This window comes from Lates calcarifer, linkage group LG11, assembly GCF_001640805.2.
Source record: "Lates calcarifer isolate ASB-BC8 linkage group LG11, TLL_Latcal_v3, whole genome shotgun sequence".
In the NCBI taxonomy this organism is placed as follows: domain Eukaryota; kingdom Metazoa; phylum Chordata; class Actinopteri; family Centropomidae; genus Lates; species Lates calcarifer.
Window position 1 is genome coordinate 11,486,364 of NC_066843.1, and position 24,012 is coordinate 11,510,375.

General features: G+C 41.2%; 1 protein-coding gene across 4 annotated transcripts; it reads left to right on the plus strand.

Annotated features, from left to right (window-relative positions):
• The first annotated feature begins 222 nt into the window (after nt 1–222).
• arhgap17b (Rho GTPase activating protein 17b) lies at nt 223–23,722 on the plus strand. Of its 4 annotated transcripts, none has more exons than XM_018671046.2 (21): nt 224–649; nt 4,999–5,038; nt 10,746–10,850; nt 11,703–11,779; nt 12,008–12,119; nt 12,421–12,497; nt 12,721–12,823; nt 13,246–13,314; nt 13,494–13,575; nt 14,588–14,715; nt 15,281–15,392; nt 15,476–15,557; nt 15,692–15,772; nt 16,171–16,284; nt 16,405–16,496; nt 17,245–17,383; nt 18,211–18,507; nt 19,142–19,263; nt 19,342–19,752; nt 21,203–21,248; nt 22,283–22,403. In XM_018671046.2, exons 1-20 carry the CDS (start codon nt 597–599, stop codon nt 21,208–21,210), a joined length of 2,304 nt encoding a protein of 767 aa, XP_018526562.1. In that variant the 5' UTR covers nt 224–596; the 3' UTR covers nt 21,211–21,248; nt 22,283–22,403. The 4 variants fall into 4 exon arrangements, with proteins under 4 accessions (XP_018526546.1, XP_018526562.1, XP_018526556.1 ...); XM_018671040.2 differs by having other exon boundaries at nt 21,203–21,242; XM_018671030.2 differs by lacking the exon at nt 21,203–21,248 and having other exon boundaries at nt 223–649; nt 22,283–23,722.
• Nucleotides 23,723–24,012: the final 290 nt, after the last annotated feature.

The following is a 24,012-nucleotide window of genomic DNA, read 5'->3' on the forward strand; positions in this document are numbered from 1 at the left end:
TGTTTATTTGTTTACTTGTTTGTTTGTTTGGTAAAGTGTCGTCGATAGTTCAGCAATTTATTTTACACAATCAGCCTAATTAAAAACTTAAATGGCGATGTCTGCGTTCACGCTTTAAAATGTATATGACTTTGCTATGACCATGACAGACCAATAGCTGACTCAATGCTTTTTTTCCTTTCTTTTTTTTTCTTGCTTAGGTATCACATGTCACCACCGAGCCATGCAGCATACAGTGGGGAAGTAAAGGCACTTCCTTCTTCCTACCATAGTGGTAGCGCTCAAACCACTGAGTTTAATAAGACGGCTGATACTCGTGGCAATGGGGATCATGAAGCCTGTCAGAGGCTGTTTTTAACCGATTCCTCTGCTGTTCTTTCTGGGGTTTTTACATAGAGACGGCCAATGTCACCGGGTTCAGTCAGGACAACCGCTCAGCTGTAGTGTAGAAATTAAAGTGGTCGGAGCGCAGCCCTTTCTGCCACAATGGCAGCGACGTAGCGCAACTTTTTTGGATCCACGGTGGATGAACGACAGCGCTCGGAGGCGCCGCAAACTTTTACAGACTTGTAGGAAACGCAGAGGAGACTGAAAACATGAAGAAACAATTTAATCGCATGAGGCAGCTCGCCAACCAGACTGTCGGAAGGTGGGTGTTTATTTTAACAACGTGCACTGTTGCAAGTTGGTGCCACAGATTTCCATCCAAAGACAGGCCAACACTGGTGTTGTTCGTCATAATTTGTCTAAACATTTTGTTGACTTCCATTGTCATCTGTCTTCTTGTTGTGGGCGGTGTCGGAAGGGCTGGGCCACGTTTTGTGTAACCTGGACAGTTTATTAAGTTTAAGGAAAGTACAGTAACATTTTGTAATTCAGAGATGTAGAGCAGAAACTAAACCTGCTTACTTATTGTGTTGATTTTAGTTTTTAACGTTCAGTGAAAACAGGCCAGTAGAAGGAGTTTGAGAAAGTTAAGGGCTAACCAGATGTGGTTTAACAGGCTTTTTACTGAACCGTCACTTTAATCTTTCTTTAAGATCAGTACATAGTGAGTTTGTAATAGCTGTAAGCAATAGGTCTTGGGCTGCAGCTAAAGATAACCACAGTCTGTCAAGTTTTTTTTTTTTTTTTTATCATTATGTCCATAAAATGTCAGGAAACTTTGCTTGAAATACGACTAAAACGACCAGTCGATTATTAGAATAGTTGCTGATTCATTTTCTTTGGATTTACTAAAGACCAATAGTCGACTTTATTGTTACAGCTCTAATGAAATGTCAAAAGAAACAGTTGAAATTGCTCAAGATGTCATCTACAAATTACTTATTTTATGCGACCAACTTTATAAAACCCGAAGATAGTTAGTTTTAAATTAAGAAAAGCAACAAATTCTCATCTTAAAAGAGACAGAGTAAGTGAAAAATTGGCATTTTTGCTTAATTAAAGGACTGAAAGGAACATCATAAACAACCATACTTCCCGGCTGAAGTCTAAACAAGATTATATTTAAGTACTGCTGATATTTCTGCAATTGTAGCCTGGGATGTGCACACAAACACATATTTCCTGATGTGTGGTGATACTGGAAGTTTGTGTATACACATACACACACACACACACACACACACACACCACACACCACACACACTATCTATGCCATCTCCCTCTCCTCTCCCTTCATCTCCATCCCCACAGGGGTTTCCAGCCCTGCTCTCTATCAGCAGCCACCACTGAGATGATGTGTCCAGTTATTACTACATTAATGGTGTTTGCAGATGATGTCTCGTCAAAATGACTTTTCCTGACCAATGCCCTGTAGGCAGTGGCCTTGGATTCCTCGCATACGTTCCTCCATACGTTGTGTAAGAGCAGTAAAACTTGACAGCGGCAGAATGACAGCTTGCTCACTGAGAGGTACAAGTGTTAGCAGGCACACACCCACTGTGGATTACTGCTGGACAGAGTTTAACATGCCAGAAATCCTCTGGTGTAGCACTGCATGACTAACAGAAAGGAGGAATTAGAAAATACACGGTTGAGGTTAGCAGCATCGTGTTTGATAAAAGGTGGGAAAGTGACATTACGCAGTTTAATCTTTTTCCACAGTCTTTACTGACACAAAATGGAGGATACAGTATAAACAATTGCCACTGGTAGAGAGGGGTCTATTTTCCACCACATCCCTGGCTCAGGATGATGTTTTTCAGTCATGTTAGATGAACATGAAATTTAAGCTGATGGCTTCTACAGAACTAGGATGACTTTTTTTTTTATTTTAACCAGCTCACAAACCAGTGAACCCCCCCCCACCAGCATGACAATTTGTAATGATGTGGTTTTCTGTTTGGCACAGGAAGGGCCAGACGCTAAGGGTTTTTGCAGGGTAAGCATTTCTACGTTGTTGACGGGCTGTGGGGACGTCACACGCTGCCACACAGGATTGTTTTTTAAAAAAAGAGGAAGCAGTTTGATTTACATGTGATTAATAAGGAGGAAGCAGTTTGATTTACATGTAGTTGCCATGTGGTAGGAGATAGTAGGGTAGAGGAGTTTGTGAATCCCTTTATACCTCTGGGGAGATAAACTAACATTTAACAAAGCTTAACAACACTTTGATTTGGGATGAAAACACAGGCAATTAATCCTTATGTTAGAACAGAATATGGATACATACAGGGTTTTAACCTTTTAGATCGTCAACTGATTTTCTTACAGTCCAGTTACTGTTGTGCTCCTAGCTCTCTGTGTTGTTTTCCTCCAGGTTTTCTTTCAGGGTCTGGGCTCCAGCATCGTCAAAGTCTATTCTTAGAACAATAGCTGCTGGCCAGAGCCAAGCTGCGCTCTAGTCAAATCAATGCAAATTCAATATTGATAGGAATCTAAAGATTGCTCATGTAGCCTTTTCCTTCAGAGGCCGGCCTGTGTGGCCTAATGTGTAATGCGATCATGTGGATGAGCGTGTCGGTATTCTGGCTGCAGATCGTATCCAGTGCCATCACAGATGCTGCCTATCAGCCCTCTGTTAAAGTAACAAGCTGTGACTTATATGCTTTTCAGTTTTAAACATCAATTAGAAGTTTCTTAGGACATGATTGAAAATTCAAGAAGCCACAGTTTACTCTGAGTGGGAGTGGGTATCATTTGTAATGTGTTGGTAACAGTGCTGAGGCATTACTCGTTACCTTTCGTTGTGAAACAAACCATATTTTTTGGACAAAAAGAAGCCTAAAATCACAAATATCAAATATTTTCTAAACAAAAACAGTCAAACTTTCCCTTTATAAATAACAAATGATGAAATTGTCAAATATTTACATTTAAATCTGGAACATTTTTGATCAAAGAATCCATGAGAGATTCTGAGTTTGACCAGCGTTTTAAAGCCAATTAGGACTGCAAGTACCTTAATTCTGGAATTGATTAATTAATTGATTGTTTTCTTGTTTAATTGTTTGCAAATATAAGTCAGCAAATAATGAAAAGATCTGAGGGCTCATGCTGATGTCTTGTTTTGTCTGAGCAACAGTCCAGAACTCACAGATATTAAATATACTATCATAGAAGATTAAGAAAACCAGAAAATAGTCACATTTGCGATGATTAAACGATTGATCAATTATGAAAAGAGTTGCGGATTAATTTACTGTTAATCAATATCGCATGTTTTGGTCAATACCCAACTCTTATACTGATTGCCAAACAGCAAATCATTGATCACCTGTATCAAAAAACAGTCTGTAGAATCAAAAATCTTGATTAAAATCTCCACTCATAGTTGAGGCTAGAGACAGCAGAGTGCAGCTGAAGGTGTTTTCCATCAGCAGTGAGGATATTTCAGGCAGTGGTGAGGTAAACCTGTGTCTGTAGGGTGTAACTTGTGAGGATCTTATTTCTGACTCTTACAACACTATTAGGTAATAACTCTTGTGTGGGAGAGGGTTAATTGATCCCTGCGAGATTTAAATCTATAGTGTGGGCCTGCACCGGTACAGCGAGGGAAGGGGTCTTCTGGGATTTGTGTGCAGAGATGTGATGCAGTACATGTGCAGGTTGGTGTGTGTGTAGTCGTTGAATATTGATAGCATGAGTGATGAGCTCGCTTTGCTGGGCTCGCTAGCTCAGCAAGATCTAAGCCAAGAAATGGAGAACAACGATTAGTCTCTTAAAGGAGGAAGAATCTGCAACAGGAGTTGTAGGTCACATATAAAGAGGCTAATGTGTGTATCTGTGATTTTGACATTTTGTTCACTTTTGCCTAGAAGTTTTAGAGTGATGTCACAGTTGTCCTATTTTCCGCAGACAATACAATACAATGTGCGGTGTGATCGGTGTGTTTCAGACATCAACAAGCCACTTGGCAACTCCCACCCTCCTCCCCACGAACACACACACCTTCCCCTTGTTGCCATAACAAACCAGGTGCAGATGACACAACAGGAAGTGTGTGTTGGGACAGGGGTGGAGGAATTGGACAGATCCATTGTGGAAAAAACAGCCACTGGCATGAGTGGTGATGGACAGCATTTTGTTGTTTAGGCATATTGTGCACTGTGTATTTTTGCTGCAGGCACACACAGTACAAACTACGACGAGGACAGGTTGGGCTGGATAGACTGTTAGACTGCTTTAGTTTGATGGTCTACCTTTGCTGTCTACAGTTCAGGCCTTGTTTAGTTGAAATAGAGTGTGTGATCCATAAGAAAACAGCACATCACAATATGTTATTGTGCTGCATTTTGTTTGACCAATACAGAAGACTAAGACATGTCCAAATACTCCATATTCTTTAGGCAGTTCATTCAAATTGTGTACTCACCATAGGACAGGTGTGTCCCCCAGCTCATATCCTTGGATTGCATTATATTGTTGAGCTATTTATGGTTCAGTGTCTTATCTCTGCATGTTAAAGGTGTGTCTTTCTATGTCTGTATTTTAATTTCTCTATTTGTTGTCAGTCGTTGACCTTTGGCTTCATATTTGTGTTTCTCCCCACAGGGCTGAGAAAACTGAGGTGCTGAGCGATGACCTTCTACAGGTGAATATAACATTCTCCTTTATTATTGTTAATGTTCATAAGTATTCAGAGTGCGTCAGATACAAACTGAATCTGCTGTCACAGTCTATGCTTTGTTGAGAGGAGTGAATGTTATGTTAATTATTTTTTATAAATGGACACCCAAACCAAGTATGAGCAATGTGAAGAGGGAGTGTAATGGTGTGAACTGGCCTTTTTAAAAAGTCGGGTTGTCTGTGTTTTCTCTCTCATTTTTGGATTTGGGCTGCGCAGTTTGGCATAAATGCATCTTAGTTAGTTTTCTTTGTGTTCATGATATCTGTAAATGTCACTTCAGCTTCTAAAATGCAACTGAGCAGCAACATTCAGCACATTTAGTTTGGAAAGCTGGGTGTGTAGGAGTTTTGGGAAAGGTTGCTTTTACAGTTTAACAAGTTCAGACAGTTGCTTTTTATGTTAATGAGGATATAACTCATTTAGACATTTTGCAGAGCTGCAAAAATTTGTTGCTAAGTGGATCCACAGGATATCAGCTGGTGACTATTTATGTGTATGATAGTAAACTGAATATATGTGTTGTGAGTTGTGGGAAATTACACCTGGCATATTTAACTATTTTCTAACATGTCAACTACTTGTTAAGCAGATCTCTAATATTCATGTAGATGATTCTGTAATTTGAAATAAGAGGAATTATTATGAAAACCAAGAAAAGTACAACATAAAATACACCCTGGTATTCCTAAAGGTAATTAATTTGTTTTTGTTTTGTTTTTTCAAACTTTTTTTTTGTTTAAATTCTTGTTATTGCATCAAACCATTAAACCTGTATTATGTATCATATTGAACTGTGGCATTGTTGAGTCCCTAGCAGCTACAGTTGTGCCTGCAATAGCTGACACAGAATGTTTACAGGTTGATGTAAGTCTATGATTCATTACGTGTCGCCCATGAAGGATGTTACACTTTGTTCACTGTCTTACCCGCTTCATTTTAAACCACTGCGCTGTTCTTTTAGAGGTTGTTTCCTGGAAGAGTAAAACTCGGAAGTTATCATGGGACTTACAAGTCCTCCTCAAAGGCTCTGTTAAAGCCATCATGCCTTAGCAGCTTGTTGATGCCAAGTCGCTCTGCAGTCTTGGAGTACAACTGCTGGTATTAAAACATTATTGGGGAGTCTTTCATTCAGTAATGCCTCGCCAGCTCAGAGGTTTGGCGCCGGAGAAAAAGTGCCTCATGGTTTTTTACTCAAGGCAAAGCTGGCAATGTTTGGCTCTCCCAAAATCATACTGGATGTACGCTGTGCATCGTGTGTGTGCGTGCGAGCGTGTGTGTGTTGGGGGATGGGAATTTGCTGGCCAGTGAAACTGAGATCACCGCTAGGAAAAGAGTGTGAATAAATACAAGAGAAACTGAGAAAGACACAGCACGTTTACAGGAGAAGGAGGCTTTTGTGGGAGGAAAGCAGAGGTGAGAGAGGGAGAGGAAAAGCTTTCAATAACCTTTGTTCAATCATGGAGGTCAAAGTTTTATGACATGCAGTATTGAACTATGAACTCCATGTGGTTCACGCACAATAAAACACTACACTTGGTGAGAAAAAGGAGTATTACTTATGATATATGAGCACTTAAATGTAGACAGTTGTTTTGCTGTAACTGGGAAAAACAGTCTCGCCATGTGGGGTTTTTTTTTGCTTTAAAGGTGGAAATAATTAAATTTAGCAATATTTTATATCATTGTCCTTAAAGCACAGAGCACTGACTGACCCAGCCCTTCCCGAGAATGCTTTCTCTCGCCTTTGGTCTTGTCCTGAAAGACAGGAGCTTTGTGCTGCGTTAGACATTCCTTTAGCTCCAGCTCTCAGTGAGGAATGTGATTGTCAGGCAATCAGCATAGTGGAAGTGGCTTGGATGTCTTTCTGCATAACAACTTGAGGTCCAAGCTGCCAGTCATAATCTGTGGGTTTTTAGAAATTACAAAAAGACATTGTATGGTCAATCAGGACATACGCTGCTGTCAGACAGTTTACAGATATGCTGCCTGATTGTAGTAATCTCTATGAAGTGTGTAGCTCACAGTTTACTGATTCATAAACCAGTGAATCAGTATCAGCATTTTTGATTTAATCACACTAGCTGGAAAAGTTAGCTCTTTCCAAAACATGAGCAGAGAAAGAATAGTTCACCCCCCACCACCACACCCCCTCCCCACAGGGTCCCACACCCCCTTCTCAGAAGCGTCCTACATGAAATTTGACACTATGATTTCCATGGTGTCGTAGTAGTTGTTTCTTTTCCACTTTTCCATGGTCCTTTGCATTGGCTGAGGCATTTATCTTGTTTGGACACGTCCTGCCTCAGTGGGAGAATTGAGGAGGCTGTCAGACTGGATAGTATCGCTGCCTGCCTGACCTCATACAGTCGAGCTCAAACCAGTCCCATATCTCAGTATTTGAATACAACTTAGGATACATAATGGACTGTTATTGTTGTGAATACTGGACTATATTCATATCTAATACTTTATGCTAAAGAGGTATTTGTCCGCTAGCCAGCTGGTGAGCCAAACAGAAAAAAAAGTTTTTGTGGTTGGTGTGAACACTGGCTTGGTCTATTAAAGGAAGATTTTGGTTATGGCTTTTTTGGCTATTTAGTTATATTTTGGGCTTTCCTGCCAAGAGTCATATGAGCAGATTGATACCACTCTCAAATATGTAGCTAGAGCCAGCAGCCAGTTAGCTTAGCTTAACATAAAGACAGGAAACGGGGACCACTAGCCACTAGCCTCATACACTAGAAGTAGTACACCACATAACTCCTCCTAAAACCAAAACGTGTCATTTTTACATTAAGGTTTTTGTACAGATGAGACAAGTGAAATATATTATGCTAACTACTTAGCTTTAGAGGTACAGGCCGGTGCATTAAATTAACTTTGGACAGGCTAGTTGTTTCCCCCTGTGCTAAGCTCAACTAACCAAGTTGCTGGCTGTAACTTCATATTTATCAAACAGATATGAAAGTGGCATTGCTCTTCTCTTCTAAAGGAAGCAAATAAGCATATTTTCCAAAATGTCAAACTACCCCTGTAAGAAAACATGACTTCTCAGACTGTTTATTTCGATCTTGGTTCTGCTCCATCATCAGCTAGCCAGACCTTTAGCCATCCTGCCAACAAAGTCAGCCAGCTAGTAGTTTGTGAGCCAGCCAGCCCCTCAGTTAACCAGCTATTCACTCAGCAAAAGCAGCTCAAAGCCAGAAAGCACAACTGTATCCACCCGCCCGGTTCCTCTGTGACTCACTAAACGTTCCACATTTTCTGCTGTGGCAGGTCAGAGGTCGTCAGCTTCGCTCTGTTCACTGCTTTCATTGCTGTCTGGAGAAAAAAAATGGGGCAGTAACTGGTCTGTAAACCTTTGGACAGCCCCAGTAACTACAGAGGTGGGAGGAATTAGGGATTGTCTCTTTACTGTTAATAGTCAAAGTGTGTGCGCTTGTCTGTGCCTATGATCAAGGGAGTTTTTCCTGCTTTTTTTCCCCTCTCTTTAACTCAATGACTTCAGATTGTCCGGGTGTTTCTAAGTGTGTGTGCTGTGTGTCTGTTTCCTTAATTCAGTCTCTCCTGTGAGGCCAGATCTCTTGTGAGCACAGTAGAGCCTGCCATTTTAAATGTGAGACTGGCTAATTAAAAATCATCTCATTTATTTTATTAAAAGGAGATTGTATGGGTATTTTTATCATTGAATACTGTATATGCACAGGGAAGAGAAGGATATTTAAACTGAGACATTTTAAATAAATATTTTGTGAAACAGGCTACACTTCAGTACAAGAAATTTGATATTTTGTACATTCTGTGAATCTCCCGAGGGTCTTTTGGTGTATGATGGAAAGAGAAAACTCTTTCCATCGGCACAGACAATGCGATCACCCAGTGTATCTAGTCTGCCGCCCACACAGCAGCCACTCGGTTCTCTTTCTCTCCCTCCTGGCACTGAGCGTTAGAAGTCTGGATCCAATCAAGCCGTCACCAGATAGAACTAGACTTCCATGCATTAATCAGAGCAGTGGATCAGCTGAATGGTGAGCGAATCAATTGGATCCAGGCGAGGAAGCCAAGTCCAGCTGTGGTCTGGCATAGAGCACCAGCTACAGGAAAGAGGGAGGAGTGAAGAAAGGGAGAAGGAGGAGGAAAAGTTTTGAGTGAGTGAGAGAGAGAGGGAGCTCGACATGCCGTAAAGAGACGCGGGAATTAGTGAGGATAAAAGTAAAGGAAGAAGAGTAAGAGCAAGATGGGGATCAGACAGCAAATGAGGGGCCTTCAGACGTCGTGACGCAACTGGATGTTTACAGTGAAACAGGAAGAGGAAGTGAATACTTACTGAGAGACGGCTAGTTTGGTGCAAAATTAACATTTCAGTAATACTACAACCACACTCTCACTGATGGTTCATTTGAGGACACTGTCTGAAATTGCTGGTTGGACGTTGGAGTTGGACGCCAAATTTCAGCTTTACAACACGAAAAACTCTCAAATGATGGTGGATAGTGTGGTTGAGTAATATGATGATGTATACTGTGAAATCTTAGGAGATTTTTATCATAATGTTTATACTATGGTGGTAATATCTCTCATTATATTGTTTTTATATTGCTGTGGTTATTTTATCCATAAACAGTTTCTCAAATATATTTTCTATAAACTGTGTCATATGACTATGCATTGATATCGCAATTTAAAATGACATATACATCAGTAGAGAACTTTATACATTTTTCTCAACCCTATAGAATCGTTCTTTAATCCACTACAGTTTAGCTTTATGACCATGTGATGAAAAGCTAATGTAACAAATCAATTAATGAATTGTTAAAGGTGATTAATAACTATCTCAAGAATGTCTTGAGTGGGAATGCTATTGACCTCAATACTGACAGATCCTGTGTCAATGTTAGCGTAAAAATTCACTGTTTCTGCGTCTGCAAGGGAGGTCAGTTTTTGGCACCGGAGTTCCTGCAGTGAGGTACATTTATTTAAAATTTGCGGAAAAGAGAAGAAGTAGGATTGGTTCATCCCTTGTTTCAGGTCTCTGCAACTGGATTCTTCTCTAGTTGTGAAATGAACTTAAACCTCTGGCTGCCTGGAAGGTAGAATATCTACCCAAAAGTGTATATGAAGTGGGCTGTGGTAATGTACATTTACGTGATTGTAGGTAAGGGCTTGAAATACCTGCTCATGAAGAATAACCAGTAGATCAGGCCGCCACCAGAGTGTATCATCTGTTTTCCTTGATAGTATCTCAGCATGGAGTCTTCATACGTCGAAAACAAAGCAGCTTCCCCTGTTCAGAGTAAAGACCACAATCCATCAGTCTATGTTCTTTATCTTCCATGACTTGTTCCATCTGGCTGTCAGCGCTGCCTGTTGTAACAGTGCACGCTGTGGAACAGAGCTAGACAAACAGCCCCCGACATCCTCCATCATCTTTCAATAACACGAGCAGGATGGAAAGTTAAGGGATGGATGTACTCTCGTGCCGAATCTGTGTTTTGATTTGTAGCCCTCACCTGGTTGGTTTCAGTTCAACAGGAAGAGATGATACATCATTACACACGCTTCCTTCATCCTGCTTTAAATCATTTAACTGAGCTCTTCTCACAGCAGGCCTGTTTTGTGTGCTCTGACTTTGCGACACTGCATTTTATTTCTTCATGTGCACACGCAGATCGAGAGGCGGATGGAGCTGGTGCGCCTGGTGTCGCACAACACGCACAAGAGGCTGGTGTCCTGTCTGCAGGGTCAACTCGGCACAGACACTGAAAAGAGACATGTAAGAAGAAGCACTTGATTTTCTAGTGTTTGCTTTTACTCTAGTTTCATTCAGCAGCTGCACTTTGTCGACATTCACAACTTTGAACTGGCCTGTCATAAACAACTCACCGTCTCAGTGTGTTCACAACATGCTACAAGGTCAAGACCTATGTATGTAGAGCTTTTCCATTTTGCCACTCAGATGCTAATGTAGCATGTAGCTCATACAGAAATTAAATAAGGGTGAATCACTGTGACACCGCTGTCAGCATTAGCAAAGACCTGCTATCTTGTGTTGTGAGCACAGCATCTCCTCTTACATAACACACAGATATGAGCAGGACTCATGAGAAAAATATTCAGCACTGGCCTCCTGCCAGCTTCACTGTAACTGTGTAGCAGACCTACCCCAGCAACACACACACACACACACACACACACACACACACACACACACACACACACACACACACACACACACACACAAACCTCTGAAGGAATCACTGTTGTGTGATGTTTGTCTGACGAAACATTGCTGCTGTAACAAAGTAATTTCCTGCAAACAATCAATAAAGTATCTATCTATCTATAAATAAGCAAATTCCCCACCAAGCACACAATGGTTACAGTTGAAAAATAAACATTATGTAATTGCCTAAATCCCAGATATGGATCATTGGGTTATCTTTAGGCTGTTTGTTCATCACAGTTTAGCCAAAACCCCAATGAGAAAGGCAAACATGGGAAAACAAGCAGACAAGCAGATGCTGTACAACACGAAAAGTATCTTCTTGTTCTGTTGTTGTCTCAGTCATTTTTTCTGCACGTTTCTTGAAGTGAACTCAACTTTTATTTGCTGGTTTGTTTGCAGAAAAAGTTGCCCCTGACGGCATTGTCCCAGGCCATGCAGGAGGGAGGAGGCCAGCTGGGAGACGAGAGTCTGATTGGGTGAGATGGGAAAGTTAAATTAGATACACATTCAGTGATTGGACCAGACCATTTGTCTCAAGATTTAAATTCCATTGAACCTTATTAACCAAAATACAATGTTAAAAGTGAGTAGTGGAGTGAAAACAATGTAAAAGGGCTAAAGACTATAGACTACATTAACATTCTCACTGTAAGAAAAGTGGTGATAACAGTTGTGTATGTGTGTGTTCCTGTCTGTGTTTACAGCAAGATGATGGATGTGTGTGGGGAGGCAGAGAGTAGGTTAGCCACTGAACTGATGCAGCATGAAGTGCAGATCGAGAGAGACATCCTTGATCCTCTTAACCAGCTGGCAGAGGTAAAGACACAGAGAGTTTCACCCTCTTCATATCGAAGTGACAAATAAATTAGTCATTTAGGACACCTTCTTTGTTGCTATTGACTGAAATACTCAGTGAGCCTATATAGAGTCTGTACATACTGTGTATTTAATCTCATGATTGTGCCAAATTCAACATGGCTTTTGGCATCTTTCTGAGGTGAATTAGCGTTCTGCATGATTCATACTGACAGAATGTTCTCACGGGAAAGTTATTTCCAGTGTTGCCTGTGAATCTGTGTGTACTCGTGCTGGGATCCCTTACTGTTTTCTCTCACAGGTGGAGATTCCCAATATACTGAAACAGAGGAAACAACTTGCCAAGCTGGTTCTGGATTATGACTCTGCAAAGACAAGGTACAAGTGCTTACGGTCTATATTGGGTGGTCAACACGTCTTTATTTAGTGTTAACTGTGTTGAATAGTATTAATTTTAGTCCCTTTTTGCACGTTTAGAATTGAGTGACTGTTATTTACACTTTGTAATGAATTGAATACATACAAAAAAATGGATTTTCAAATTAATGCTCATGCTTACTGTAAACATGCCTAAATGTCTAAATAATGTCTTGGCCTGCAGGTTCTACCAGGCATCAAAGTCCAATAACCAGGCCATGGCAGCTAAGGCAGATTCTCTCAAAGACGAGATGGACGAGGCTCTGAATAAAGTAGAAATATGCAAGGTAGATTTCGTTTTCACTCTTTCCTGCAGTGTATAGTTCTTTTGATTTACTGCCCATAATACAATTTATAATGGCATCACATAACAGTACAATGCTATACCAAGTAGGGCGGTTTAGGTAGGCTGAATATGCTGTATCTGATGGAGACATATTTAAACTAATACCTGTACATTCCAGCCAGGGCCTCTTCATCAGGTTAGGATCATATCTAATGAACTGACTGAACAAAGGAAGCCTTGTAGCAGGAGTGGATCAGGAACAAACATGCTATACACATTAGTAGGAGCATGTAATTAAAGGTCATTGCTTTGTCATCTGGAGTTCATCTTGCGTCTTAATGAAAAGATTCTACAGCAGAGGGGTTTAGGATCACCATCATGTTCGCCAGTGTATGGAAACATATACTTTTTTTTCATCCACAGGACCAGCTCTCTGCAGACATGTACAACTTTGCTTCCAAAGAGGGAGAGTATGCACGCTACTATGTCATGGTGAGTGCACCTCAGTTTAGTTTAAATGACTCCGAGCTAAAATGGAAATGTGATGCAAATACTGTATGGTCTGTTTCACTATAACTGCATTGTTAGTTATAGTGGCTTTGGCACTATAACTATAACTATAACCAAGTCTGTATGCCTGACCTGTGTTTATGTTTGTGGATGTATACCAGTTACTAGAGGCCCAGGCAGAATACCACAGGAGGTCTCTGGCAGCTCTGGAGGCAGCTATACCAACAATCCAAGTACAGCAAGGTGAACATGAAACAGTCCTTTATTAAATATACAAACAATATAAATACATAATGTTTGCATCTCCCCTTTTAGTTCCTATTTAAACCCCCAGTATAAGTTTTTAATCTGGTATCTGTAGTTGTTATCTGTGTCATGGGGCAAAACTGTAAACAACTCTGGACTCTGAAGTTCAGAGATGTAGACTGGCCTAACTTGTTGGGTAGCACCTGTCCTGCTTGACAGTGCTCATGGCATAAATCAGAATAGTGCCAGTGGTATTAAAGAATTTCACACTGATTGTTTGATTATTAAAATCAAGCGCCATCACTAATAGTATCACGTGTGAATATTTGGAACGCTTTGCAAGTTTTGTGCCTTTCTCTTCCACTGCAAAGGAAGTTGCATATTTCAGCTTCAAACTCTTAAATCTCTCTGCGAAGAGAAGCTTTTATTTCCCTCATGAATGCCAGCAGCACAGGCCTCCATTTTCCTCCCTATGAAATCAGGATGAGAGCTCCATTGTCTTACACGTATCTAATGCTACATCTGCTTTTCCTTTGGTCTGGTTAAGTGAATTGCTAACAGCTTGAAAGGGCAGACTTTTGGCAGATTGATAGCGACTTCAGTTCAGCTTGTTTTTTACAGAAAAAAAACTGACTAAATCACATCTAACTGCATCAGTTTCTCTAAGTTGTCTTTTTATAGTGTGTTTACATGTACTTAAGTAGCCAGATTACAGTCAGCTTTCTGCAGTCACCACATTTTTTTTAATTTATTTATTTTCTTTGACATCATTTTACTGAAAAATCCATTTTTGTAACTGGGGCAATGAGTAATTCCCTAGCCAGATTTCTCCCTGGTAAAAGCCAATTTCTTGGCTGTGTATAGCCTTAACCAGGTTCCCAGCTGGCTTTTTACATGTATTTGTGTGCGTGATGCAGACTTAAAACAGGGAAGATATCACTGTAACAACAGAGCAGATAAAATGCTGGCAAGAAATCTGTCTAACACTCATGACTTATTTCTCACCCAGACTCCTGGACAGAGAAGCCGGCGTTTGGTACGGCCCTGGAGGAGCACCTGAAGAGGAGTAACCGTGAGATTGCTCTGCCTATTGAGGCCTGTGTCATGATGCTGCTGGAAACTGGCATGAAGGAGGAGGTACGGATGAAGCTGTGGACAGAGAGAAACTTTAGTAAACTAGGGCAAAGTTGAGGATTACTTGACCAGAATCTTGGACATACCTTTAATACCCATAAAACTTTCTCCACTCCATCGGAGCTGGAGGGAGACGTGGGTGATGTGGACTGCTCTCTAGAAACGATGGCAAGTACAGTCTGGAAATATCTGTGGCCAACTTGTGGTCAGTTAGCCCTGGGGCTGCGGGAATAAGCACCGTGTGCAGGCATCTGTTATCCATTAGCGTGGTACACTCTTCAAATGTAACCGTATCACTTGACTCCCCAAGGAGAACGATTTAAGTTTATAAAGGGGAACAAAACCCTTGCTCTACGTCTGTCTGATACTCATCCTGAAAGAGACACGGTAGAAAAAACAATTCCTCTATTGACTCTCGTGGTCATTTAATGGATGGCAGACTTTTGCTTCTCCTTTCTAGATACCAGCCTAGGTTCACTTCTTTAATTTTAGGATGGAAACCAGTCACCTGTAAATGTCAAAAGCACCATTCAGTCTTTTTTTTTGTTCCCCTATGTCATCCTCGCAGGGACTCTTCAGAATAGCCGCTGGAGCTTCAAAGCTGAAGAAGCTCAAGGCAGCGCTGGACTGTTCCACCTCACAGCTTGAAGAGTTTTACTCTGATCCCCATGCCGTCGCCGGTACAGCCTCTTCTACAAATCCACAAATAAGTGACACAGTCTGGTCCAAATCATTTTCTCATAGTTTTTCTCTTTATACACAGGAGCTTTGAAGTCCTACCTCAGGGAACTTCCTGAACCTCTAATGACTTTTGGTCTGTATGACGAGTGGCTACAGGCCTCCAAGTAAGAGGACAGGCACACACTCTACACTAATAAGCAGTAAAAACCCACCTGAAGCAATGTGTGCTCACAGGCTGCTTTAGATATTCTGGCAGTTATATAACAAGAGAGTATTAAATATGTGTGTGTGGTTTCAGTGTGTCGGACTCTGATAAGAGGCTTCAGGCCCTGTGGGTGACATGTGACCGCTTGCCAAAGAGCCACAAAGCCAACCTCAGGTAAGAGCATCTTCAGCCCTATTCCTCTCTCTTCTGTTTCATTATATACATGTTGTATATGGCGATTCAAATAATGCAATGCTCTCTATTGTTGCCATAGTGGATGTCTGAGGCTGTGTTGCTAAATTAAGCAACTGAACTGAATGTATAGTTTGTTTCTGTTCTGTTTCTCACTTTCATTACTGATACAGCAGATTTTGACTAGTTGAATAATAGCAAATAAGAGAGACTGGTTTCAGTCAGTCATTTCGATGCCTTATCTGACATCTCATTAGAGCACTCACTTCTGCATAGAAGCCCCAACCTTGAGGTCATGACTCCACAAGTGGTTGCATGAGAAACCTGAAGCTGCAATTTCTTGGAGATTTTCAAGTAATGGCATGGTCTCTCTGTTGCAGGTATCTGGTGAAGTTTCTTGCTAAACTGGCTCAGGACAGTGAGGTTAATAAAATGACTCCCAGCAACATCGCCATTGTTCTGGGACCCAACCTGCTTTGGGCAAAGACAGAGGGGTAAAAACCTTGTGCAAGTGTTCACCTCATGTTACTCCTCTGAGAACAAAATCAAGCTAATATTGGTCAAGGATGACTGATCCCCCTCTCCCTTCCTCACCTGTCTGTGGTCGTGTTCAGGACGCTGGCAGAAATGGCAGCAGCTACATCTGTGCATGTGGTCGCCATAATTGAGCCCATCATCCAGCATGCTGATTGGTTCTTCCCTGAAGGTAAAACATCTCTGTCTGTTGATTACAGTAAGATAACCTTGCAGCCACATTCTCTCTAACTATAACCAACAACATTCATTTCTTATGACTGACTGTCAACTTATTAATTGATTAAGCTCAGATTTTATATATCATGGGTAGTAGTATTTTGTGTATGTTTTATTTAAAATCTTACTCTTTACATTCTGTAGTGTTGAAGCATATAAGTATATAAAACAGAAAATGTATATACTCGAGTACAAGTACTTCATAATTTAAATACTTAAGCACAGTACTTGAATAAATATTCTTACTTTCTTTCCACCATTGAATTTTGGGAAATGTAGGAAGTCAGTCTATAGCCATGCTATTAGGACAGGCACAGCAGTGCTTTTGAGCACATTAGCATTTGAGCAAATGCTAATATCACCATGCTAACACGCTCACAATGCCAGTGTTAACTTACTGATGTTTAGCATGGCTGTTTGCCATGTTTACCATCAAGGTTGATGCTAACAAATGATATTTGCAAATGCTAACATTTACAAATTAGCACTAAATGCAAGCACATAATAAACCAAAATATTGATTTTGACCTTTGAAGGCGATAGGTAAAAAGACAAAGGTTCGCAAAAGTTTGCTGGCATGCTAGCATGGCGAAAAGTGACCTGAAACAGTAGAACAATTATCACAGACTATCACAGTTATTAGGTAGAGGGTCATTTCATCATATTAATCTTCATCATCTCTTCACTTCTTCCTCTGTCAGAGGTGGACTTCAATGTGTCAGGCATGTTCGCCATGCCCACCCACCCAGCCACCCCAGACCCTGAACCTGGCATGGACAGGAAACGCCCTGGCAGCCTAGTGGGGCAGGACGGGGACAGTCACACTCCCCGTAAAGACAGGTACCTGTCTCGCCCCAACCTCAGCCTCAGCCTGCCCCTCACCCTTCCGTCCCGTCCCAAGACACTGAGCAGGCAGGAGTCGCGGGGCCCAGCTGTGTCGGCCCTCTATGTAGTGGCCGACGAGTCCATCACAGTCACTGAAACACCCACTGAAGATCTGCCCAGTCCAGACTTCAAAGCTGTGCCATAGTCCAATGTAGCTCCCATTTATCCGGTTACTGATGAGTGAAAGAAGGGAATGATGTTAACTATGATTTTTCCACCTCATTTCTGTTATGTTCAGGTGATTACAGCATAAGCTAATCAGTTGTTTTCCTCAAGGTTGGTACAGAACGTGATGAAAAAGCAGTACTCTTTCAGATATTTTAATGAAACACAAACTATTTTCAATATTGTTGGGATACCAATTTGTCTAGAGTTATAATTCTCCTGTGTTACTCTTGTGTACTCTTGTGTTATCTCCTTTATTTCCAATTAAAGCCTAGGTCACCCTGTAGGTTGCTGGTTTTATGTTTTGTGTGGGCTTCCTCTGTTGCATTTTGTTTGTACGGCGTGGCATCTGTCTCCTCTGTCCCTGCAGCGACGTTGCAGCTCAAAGTTGTTCTGTTTAAAAAGTCACTGTCATGTGGTTTTATGTCCTTTTTGGGTTCTTCTTTCTGAACTGGTTTCACTGAACTCAGGAAGTGGCGTCTCTTTCTGTCCCCAGCACCATCTCTCTCTGTCTGTCTCTGCTCTCGCTGTTTTTCTGTCTCTCTCGGTCTCTTTCACTCTGTATGATGGCGTGTGGTTTGCCTTCCTGAACTCTCTCCCCTCTCCCCCCTCCCTAGCACTGTTAACAAACAGCCGGAGCCCACTCCACGTAGAGCCAGCGCTGTAAATAGAAAGCAGCCACAGCTAACCTCACCCACCTTCCAACCCCCACTGCCCCCTCTGGAAGCTTGGGGTGCTACCCAGCCTGAGCCCCAGCCCCAGGCTTCGTTCCCGGTTGCAGAGAATGAGCAGCCTGGCTTGAGTGGAGCTGGTGGTGGTGTTGGTGGTGGTGGAGGTGGTGGTCTGGGTGGTGGGGTCCAGGTAGCCACAGTACAACCTCAGGTTGTAACCCAGCTCAGCGCAGAGGAGAGCAGGTAAGGAGCGAGCTGAGGTAGCAACAATACTCCACCGCCTGCTCGCAGCCAATCAGCCAATCCGGAGCTCTACCCACCCTTTATGTTTGTTATGTGTTTGATTGGTCTTTGAGTTTACAGTTCCCATTCATGAAACAGAAAATCATATGAATAACAATGTCCACAATTTCCTGTGCTTTTAATTTGGCTTCATTTTAATGAATTAAGAATGTAATGCAATGAGAATCACATTATGCTTTGTCTATAGTCAACTTTTACCCTCCCCCCTGCTTGTTGAGATGATTGACCAAACTCAAGTCTATTTTTAAAAATATACTTGCCTTCCTTCCTGCCTGCTTTTTTGGTGTTGTCTGAATTTGCATGCAACACATTACCAAATCTTTGTTCAGTCTCTTAAACAAACTTGTCTTCTGATTTTGCATCCTCTTCTCTACACTTGTCTGAATACAGTTTTTTGAGTTATTCCCCATGCAATAACCTTCATCTAATGTAATTAGCATTTGAATGGACATTTGTGCAGTCTGTCCTGTATATTATGCATGAGTTCTTGCACTGGTGTATCACTTGCTCATTGAATGTAAAGTGTAGATGACCTGTTGATGGATTAACATTTGGATTTATTGTATTTCTGCAGCCCAGCCCGTGAGCTCATGTCCACCCCCCCTCCCCAGAGGAATGGTTCAGTCCATCTTTCAGTAGGAGCCCCCCACTCTCAGGGTGGATCCAGGGGGCCTAGTCCACACATGGTCCGCCGAGGTGAGAGAATGTACATCACTTTCATTTAATACCATTAATATTGTTAATGTCATGTAATAGTTATGTTTTCCTCTGAAGGCACCAAGAAGCAGGCCCCAGCCCCGCCAAAACAGGCCAGCCCCTTCGCCTCCCAACCCAGTAACACCCAGACACCCGGGTCACCTCATCACCCACCCATCACACCCAGACGCCACCCCAGCAAAGACGGACCAATCCACGCCCCGAGCCACCCACCCCCGCAGCCTCCGCCGCCCCACCAGGCCCAGGGGGAGTCAGAGCCCTCACCCCCAAGCACACCCACCCCTCCTGACACTCCACCTCATGACGGGCTCCACTCCAACCCGCTGTCCTACCACTCTGGATCTCTCCCTCGCCCCTCTAGGCCGGCACCGAGGCCACGGCCCCGGCCCAGCATGCCGCCACCCCCACAGCCTGCAGCGAATGACAATGGAAATGGCCTCTGCAGCTCTGCCTCCAAGATCATAACAGGTAAACAGTTTGTCTCCTGTGCCTTATTAATCCTGTTTTCAGTAGTTCTATAGTGCCAGGGATCATGTGCAGTATAAGCAGATATAAGAAAATTAAGAAACACCAAGCAGCAGGAATGAAGGAAAAAATAATGTTTTCAGTGTACTTAAACTGCAACAGCAATATTGACAGAAGAAGCCTCCCTCAGTGTGTCTGTGTGTGTTTGTGTGCACAACATGTGTACTGTATGATCCAGTTTTTCCAGTGGAAATGCCCATCTAGCTCCAAACAGAGCAGGATCTTTGGTCTGGTCACTTTGAAGTGCAGTGGTGCACAGATCTAAGACTGTCAGTGGTGGTGGAAGTACTCAGAGCCTTTGCTTAACTCAAAGTAGAAATACCTACAATTAAGAGATACAACATAACATGGAAAGTTGTGCATTCGAAAGCCTACTTAAATAAATGTGTTGTCAGTACTTTAGATATCAGTCGTAAAATAACTCATTATGGAAAAGGCTCCCGTAAGTGTTATGTATTATGAAACTGGATTATTATTATTACATAATTGCATTACATTATTATTGCATTGATGTTTAAGAGCCATTTTAATGTCAACAGCTGTCAAATGAATATAGTGGAGTAAAAACTGCCTCTGACCAGGGTGTAAGAAGTACTCAGCTGTCTTACTTAAGTGAAAGTGGTAATACCACAGTGTAGAAATAGTCCCTTACAAGTAAAAGTCCTGCATTTAAAAGTTTTAGTGTAATGTATTATATGTATTATATTACTAGATAATAGTTATTGATGCATTCATGTGCTCATCACTACTTTTAATTACTTTATACTGTACACTGCTGAGAAGCTTGTGATTTTACCACCAGGGATTGATAAAGCCCTATCTTATCTTAACATGTAATAATTCATCATAATGTTGTTGTTGGTTGTAATTTGTATTATTAATCTGAATCTGCAGAGTTACTATAAACTACAGTTAGTAAAAAGTACACAATTTGCTTCTGAATGATTGTGGCATAGAAGTCTAAATTAGCAGAAATTGGAAATACTAAAGTAAAGTACAAGTACCTCCAAACTCTACCAAGGTGCAGTACCTCAGTAAATGTAAAATGAAAATAAAAATAAAATAAAGTTTACCTTGCAGGCATTTTATGAAAGGACTTCAGATGTAATGAACCACAGTGCACAATGAAAATGCATAAAATATCACCATGACCACAACTTTAGTGATGTTTAACATGATCAAACACTGTTTCTTTGTGTAGGCATTGCAGCAGCTGAAATCACTTGCTGGTCGTGTGCTGATACTGTAGACAGTATTGGGTGATTTCAGCATTCTGTCTGGGCATAGCTATATCTAGCTGTCTGGCTTTTGGTTTCACTGTCTCTTAATGCCTCACACACTAAATATAACTGTGGTGACCTGAAGCATGACAGGAAATGTGTAAATATTGCAGATGTCTGAGCTACCAGCCTGAGATGAGCTTTGCAAAGCAGGTAATGGTAAGGATCTGATTGGCTGACGCGTTGGCCTTGCTTCTGTGTCCACTGCATGTTTGTGTGTGTGTGAGAAAGGATGAATACAGAAGTTCACTCCTTTCAGTGTGTAATTGTCGCACCACTCATACTGTATACATAAATTTATGTATATTAGTATGTATTTGTCCTGCACTTTAACCCTGCTGTCCGACAACACTAACATGCTTATGATTCCCACACCATCCCCGATGCTAGGGTTGGATGGCTTTTGCCTGCTAACATAACATGCCGCTGAACAGACTTTAAACCAACTGTGTGCTGTTTTTCTGTGTGCAGTCTCCTCTTGAACAGATCTATGTAGAAAATTTGCAGCATTTTAAGATTAACACACCAAGGATACTCTCTAATAACTGCTTCCACCTCTAAAAATGTTACTTAACTGGAACAAAATATGCAGCATTGACTAGAGCTAATAATGAGAACAATCCTTGGCGTCTTACTAAGTGTGTAAAGGTGGTGTGTGTGTATTCAGAAGTTTGAAACGGTGTGTGTGGCTGTTTTTGGTGTATTGCTTGAACTCAAGTTTAAAGGAGCTATTTGTAAGTTTTTGCCATTACCACATAGCCAATTTTAACATTAACAACTAAATTTACCAATTTAGGAGAAACTTTATGAGTTTAACATCAAACTTAATTCCTATTCTCACCAAGAGCTGTCTGCAGCTGTGGAAAGCAACAGCAGTTCTACAACTTTTTGTCTTCTACTGAAGTTAGCACGCAAACCAGCTAGCTCCAGCCCAGCTAGCCTGTCTTGTTACTTTCCGATAGTAAGTCACTGTAGCATCCAGTCTGCCCCCAAGGAGTAGTGCTGCTCGGAGGGCATATTCTAACCTCTTGTATCGTAACTGCAAAAATGGCTGAAGCTCTTGGCAAGCAACCATCATCATCATCTTGGCAAGAAACTACATTTGTCAGCAGAGAAAACTTACAAATAGCCCCTTTCAGACATGTCTAAACTGATCTGTTTGCTGACTGGTCCCCCCTAACTGTCCTGTACAGATGGAGGCCTGGTCCTAAAGGGGATTGGACGAGCCCTCGTCCCCGAGGTGATTGTGGACCAACAGGGGGAAAGCTTTGCTGGTCAAGAGCCCGCCCCCACCCCAGCCCCACCCCCAGACCCTTACAACGAGACAGAGAGCACCCTTCTGTGAAAAAAAGAGGGATCACTGTCATCGAAATCACTCAGCTGGTCCACATTTGAATGTTTTTAGAATCAAATATCAGACAGGTAACCCAAGATGCATCAGTTCACTCCAATTCTTTACGCTCCACTCACATGATGCCAGACTGCTTTCTGGAAAAAAAATGCCTGCCTTTTTCTTCTATTATACTGAATCAAAACAGAAACCTCATCTTATTACAGTGGTTTAAACCACAAAACCCCTGTCCACTACTTTCCATATTAGACTTCATATTGAACTCTTGTTGCTCTATTTTGAGATTGGACTGCAAAGCCTTGCTAGACACAAGGTTAATGGGACTTAAACATATAACCTCAGCAATATAGCAGCTGAACTCAGAGTGCTGATGAGGTGTTTGAAGCTTTCACTTACCCCTTTTCCTTTTACAATCTTGCTGTTGATACTAAAGCTTAGTGCTGACACAGATCTGTGAATCTGGTTTTAGCACCTGGTCTGGCCACATAGACCCAATTACTAGTACTTTTTTATTCCACACCACAGTTGTGTGGAGCCATTTGAGTGTTAGCCAGCCAATGATGATCTGTTTATCAAGTAACAAAATCATATACAGACATTTTCACTTTCCAATTCATCAGTTTCAACTGGCTTAATGTGATGTTCAGCTGAGAAGGGCTTCTGAATAATTGTCATACACTTGAGTACTGCATTACAAAGGACCAAAGACATGGCTATGGGCCAAAGGAAACTAAAATCAAATTTAGAGCTGCTTGGTTTGTATTAAGGTTATTAATGACCAAATATTTTGGCAAGAGTGCAATATAAAATGCAGTCATACTCCAGTACTGTCATCTCTACGAGACATAGACTAGTTTTTGGCATTTCAGGCAGTTTCCCTTTACATCATAATGTGTAGTAATCCAGTGGAGTAAAATATAATTTTGTTTTCTACTTGACTTAATTTACCAGTTTCAAATGGCTCAAAGATTAGCTTTTATTTTGAAATGGTTTTTTTTCTACCAAATTGTAATTTTAAGAAACTGATTTTCATTACATAGCATGTAAGTGATGACTCCTCCCACTCAAGCTCAAGGCCAAATAATTGATCAATAATTGAAATCATCCTTGTGTATACATTTTTACAATGGCTGACAATCTTTACCTTTGTTGGGGTATTTTTCAGCTCTTTGATTATGTTTTTTTTTTCCTCTCAGCATTTTTATGGTGTTTTTTTTCCTGCACATATTGCATCATACAGAGCATCATTACTCTTAATAATAAAAGACTGTTCAACATTTTACAGTGTTGTCCACTTCATTTAGTCAATATTTAATTGTTAATTAATAAAAAAGGTAGATTTAAAAAGTGAAAATTGTTTCAGTCAGCATGGTATGTTTTTAGCATTAAAGTCATAAAGATTGTAACTGGAGTTTTAAAGGAAAACTTTTTTGACATCATTTCTTCATGTATGTCACCAAGAATGCAAAAGATCTAATCTCGGGCATGAATGTGGTAAAAAATGTACTACAAATTAGCAGAATTTTTTCATATAATTCATTTTATATATAACACATGTCAAACCAGGTGTCT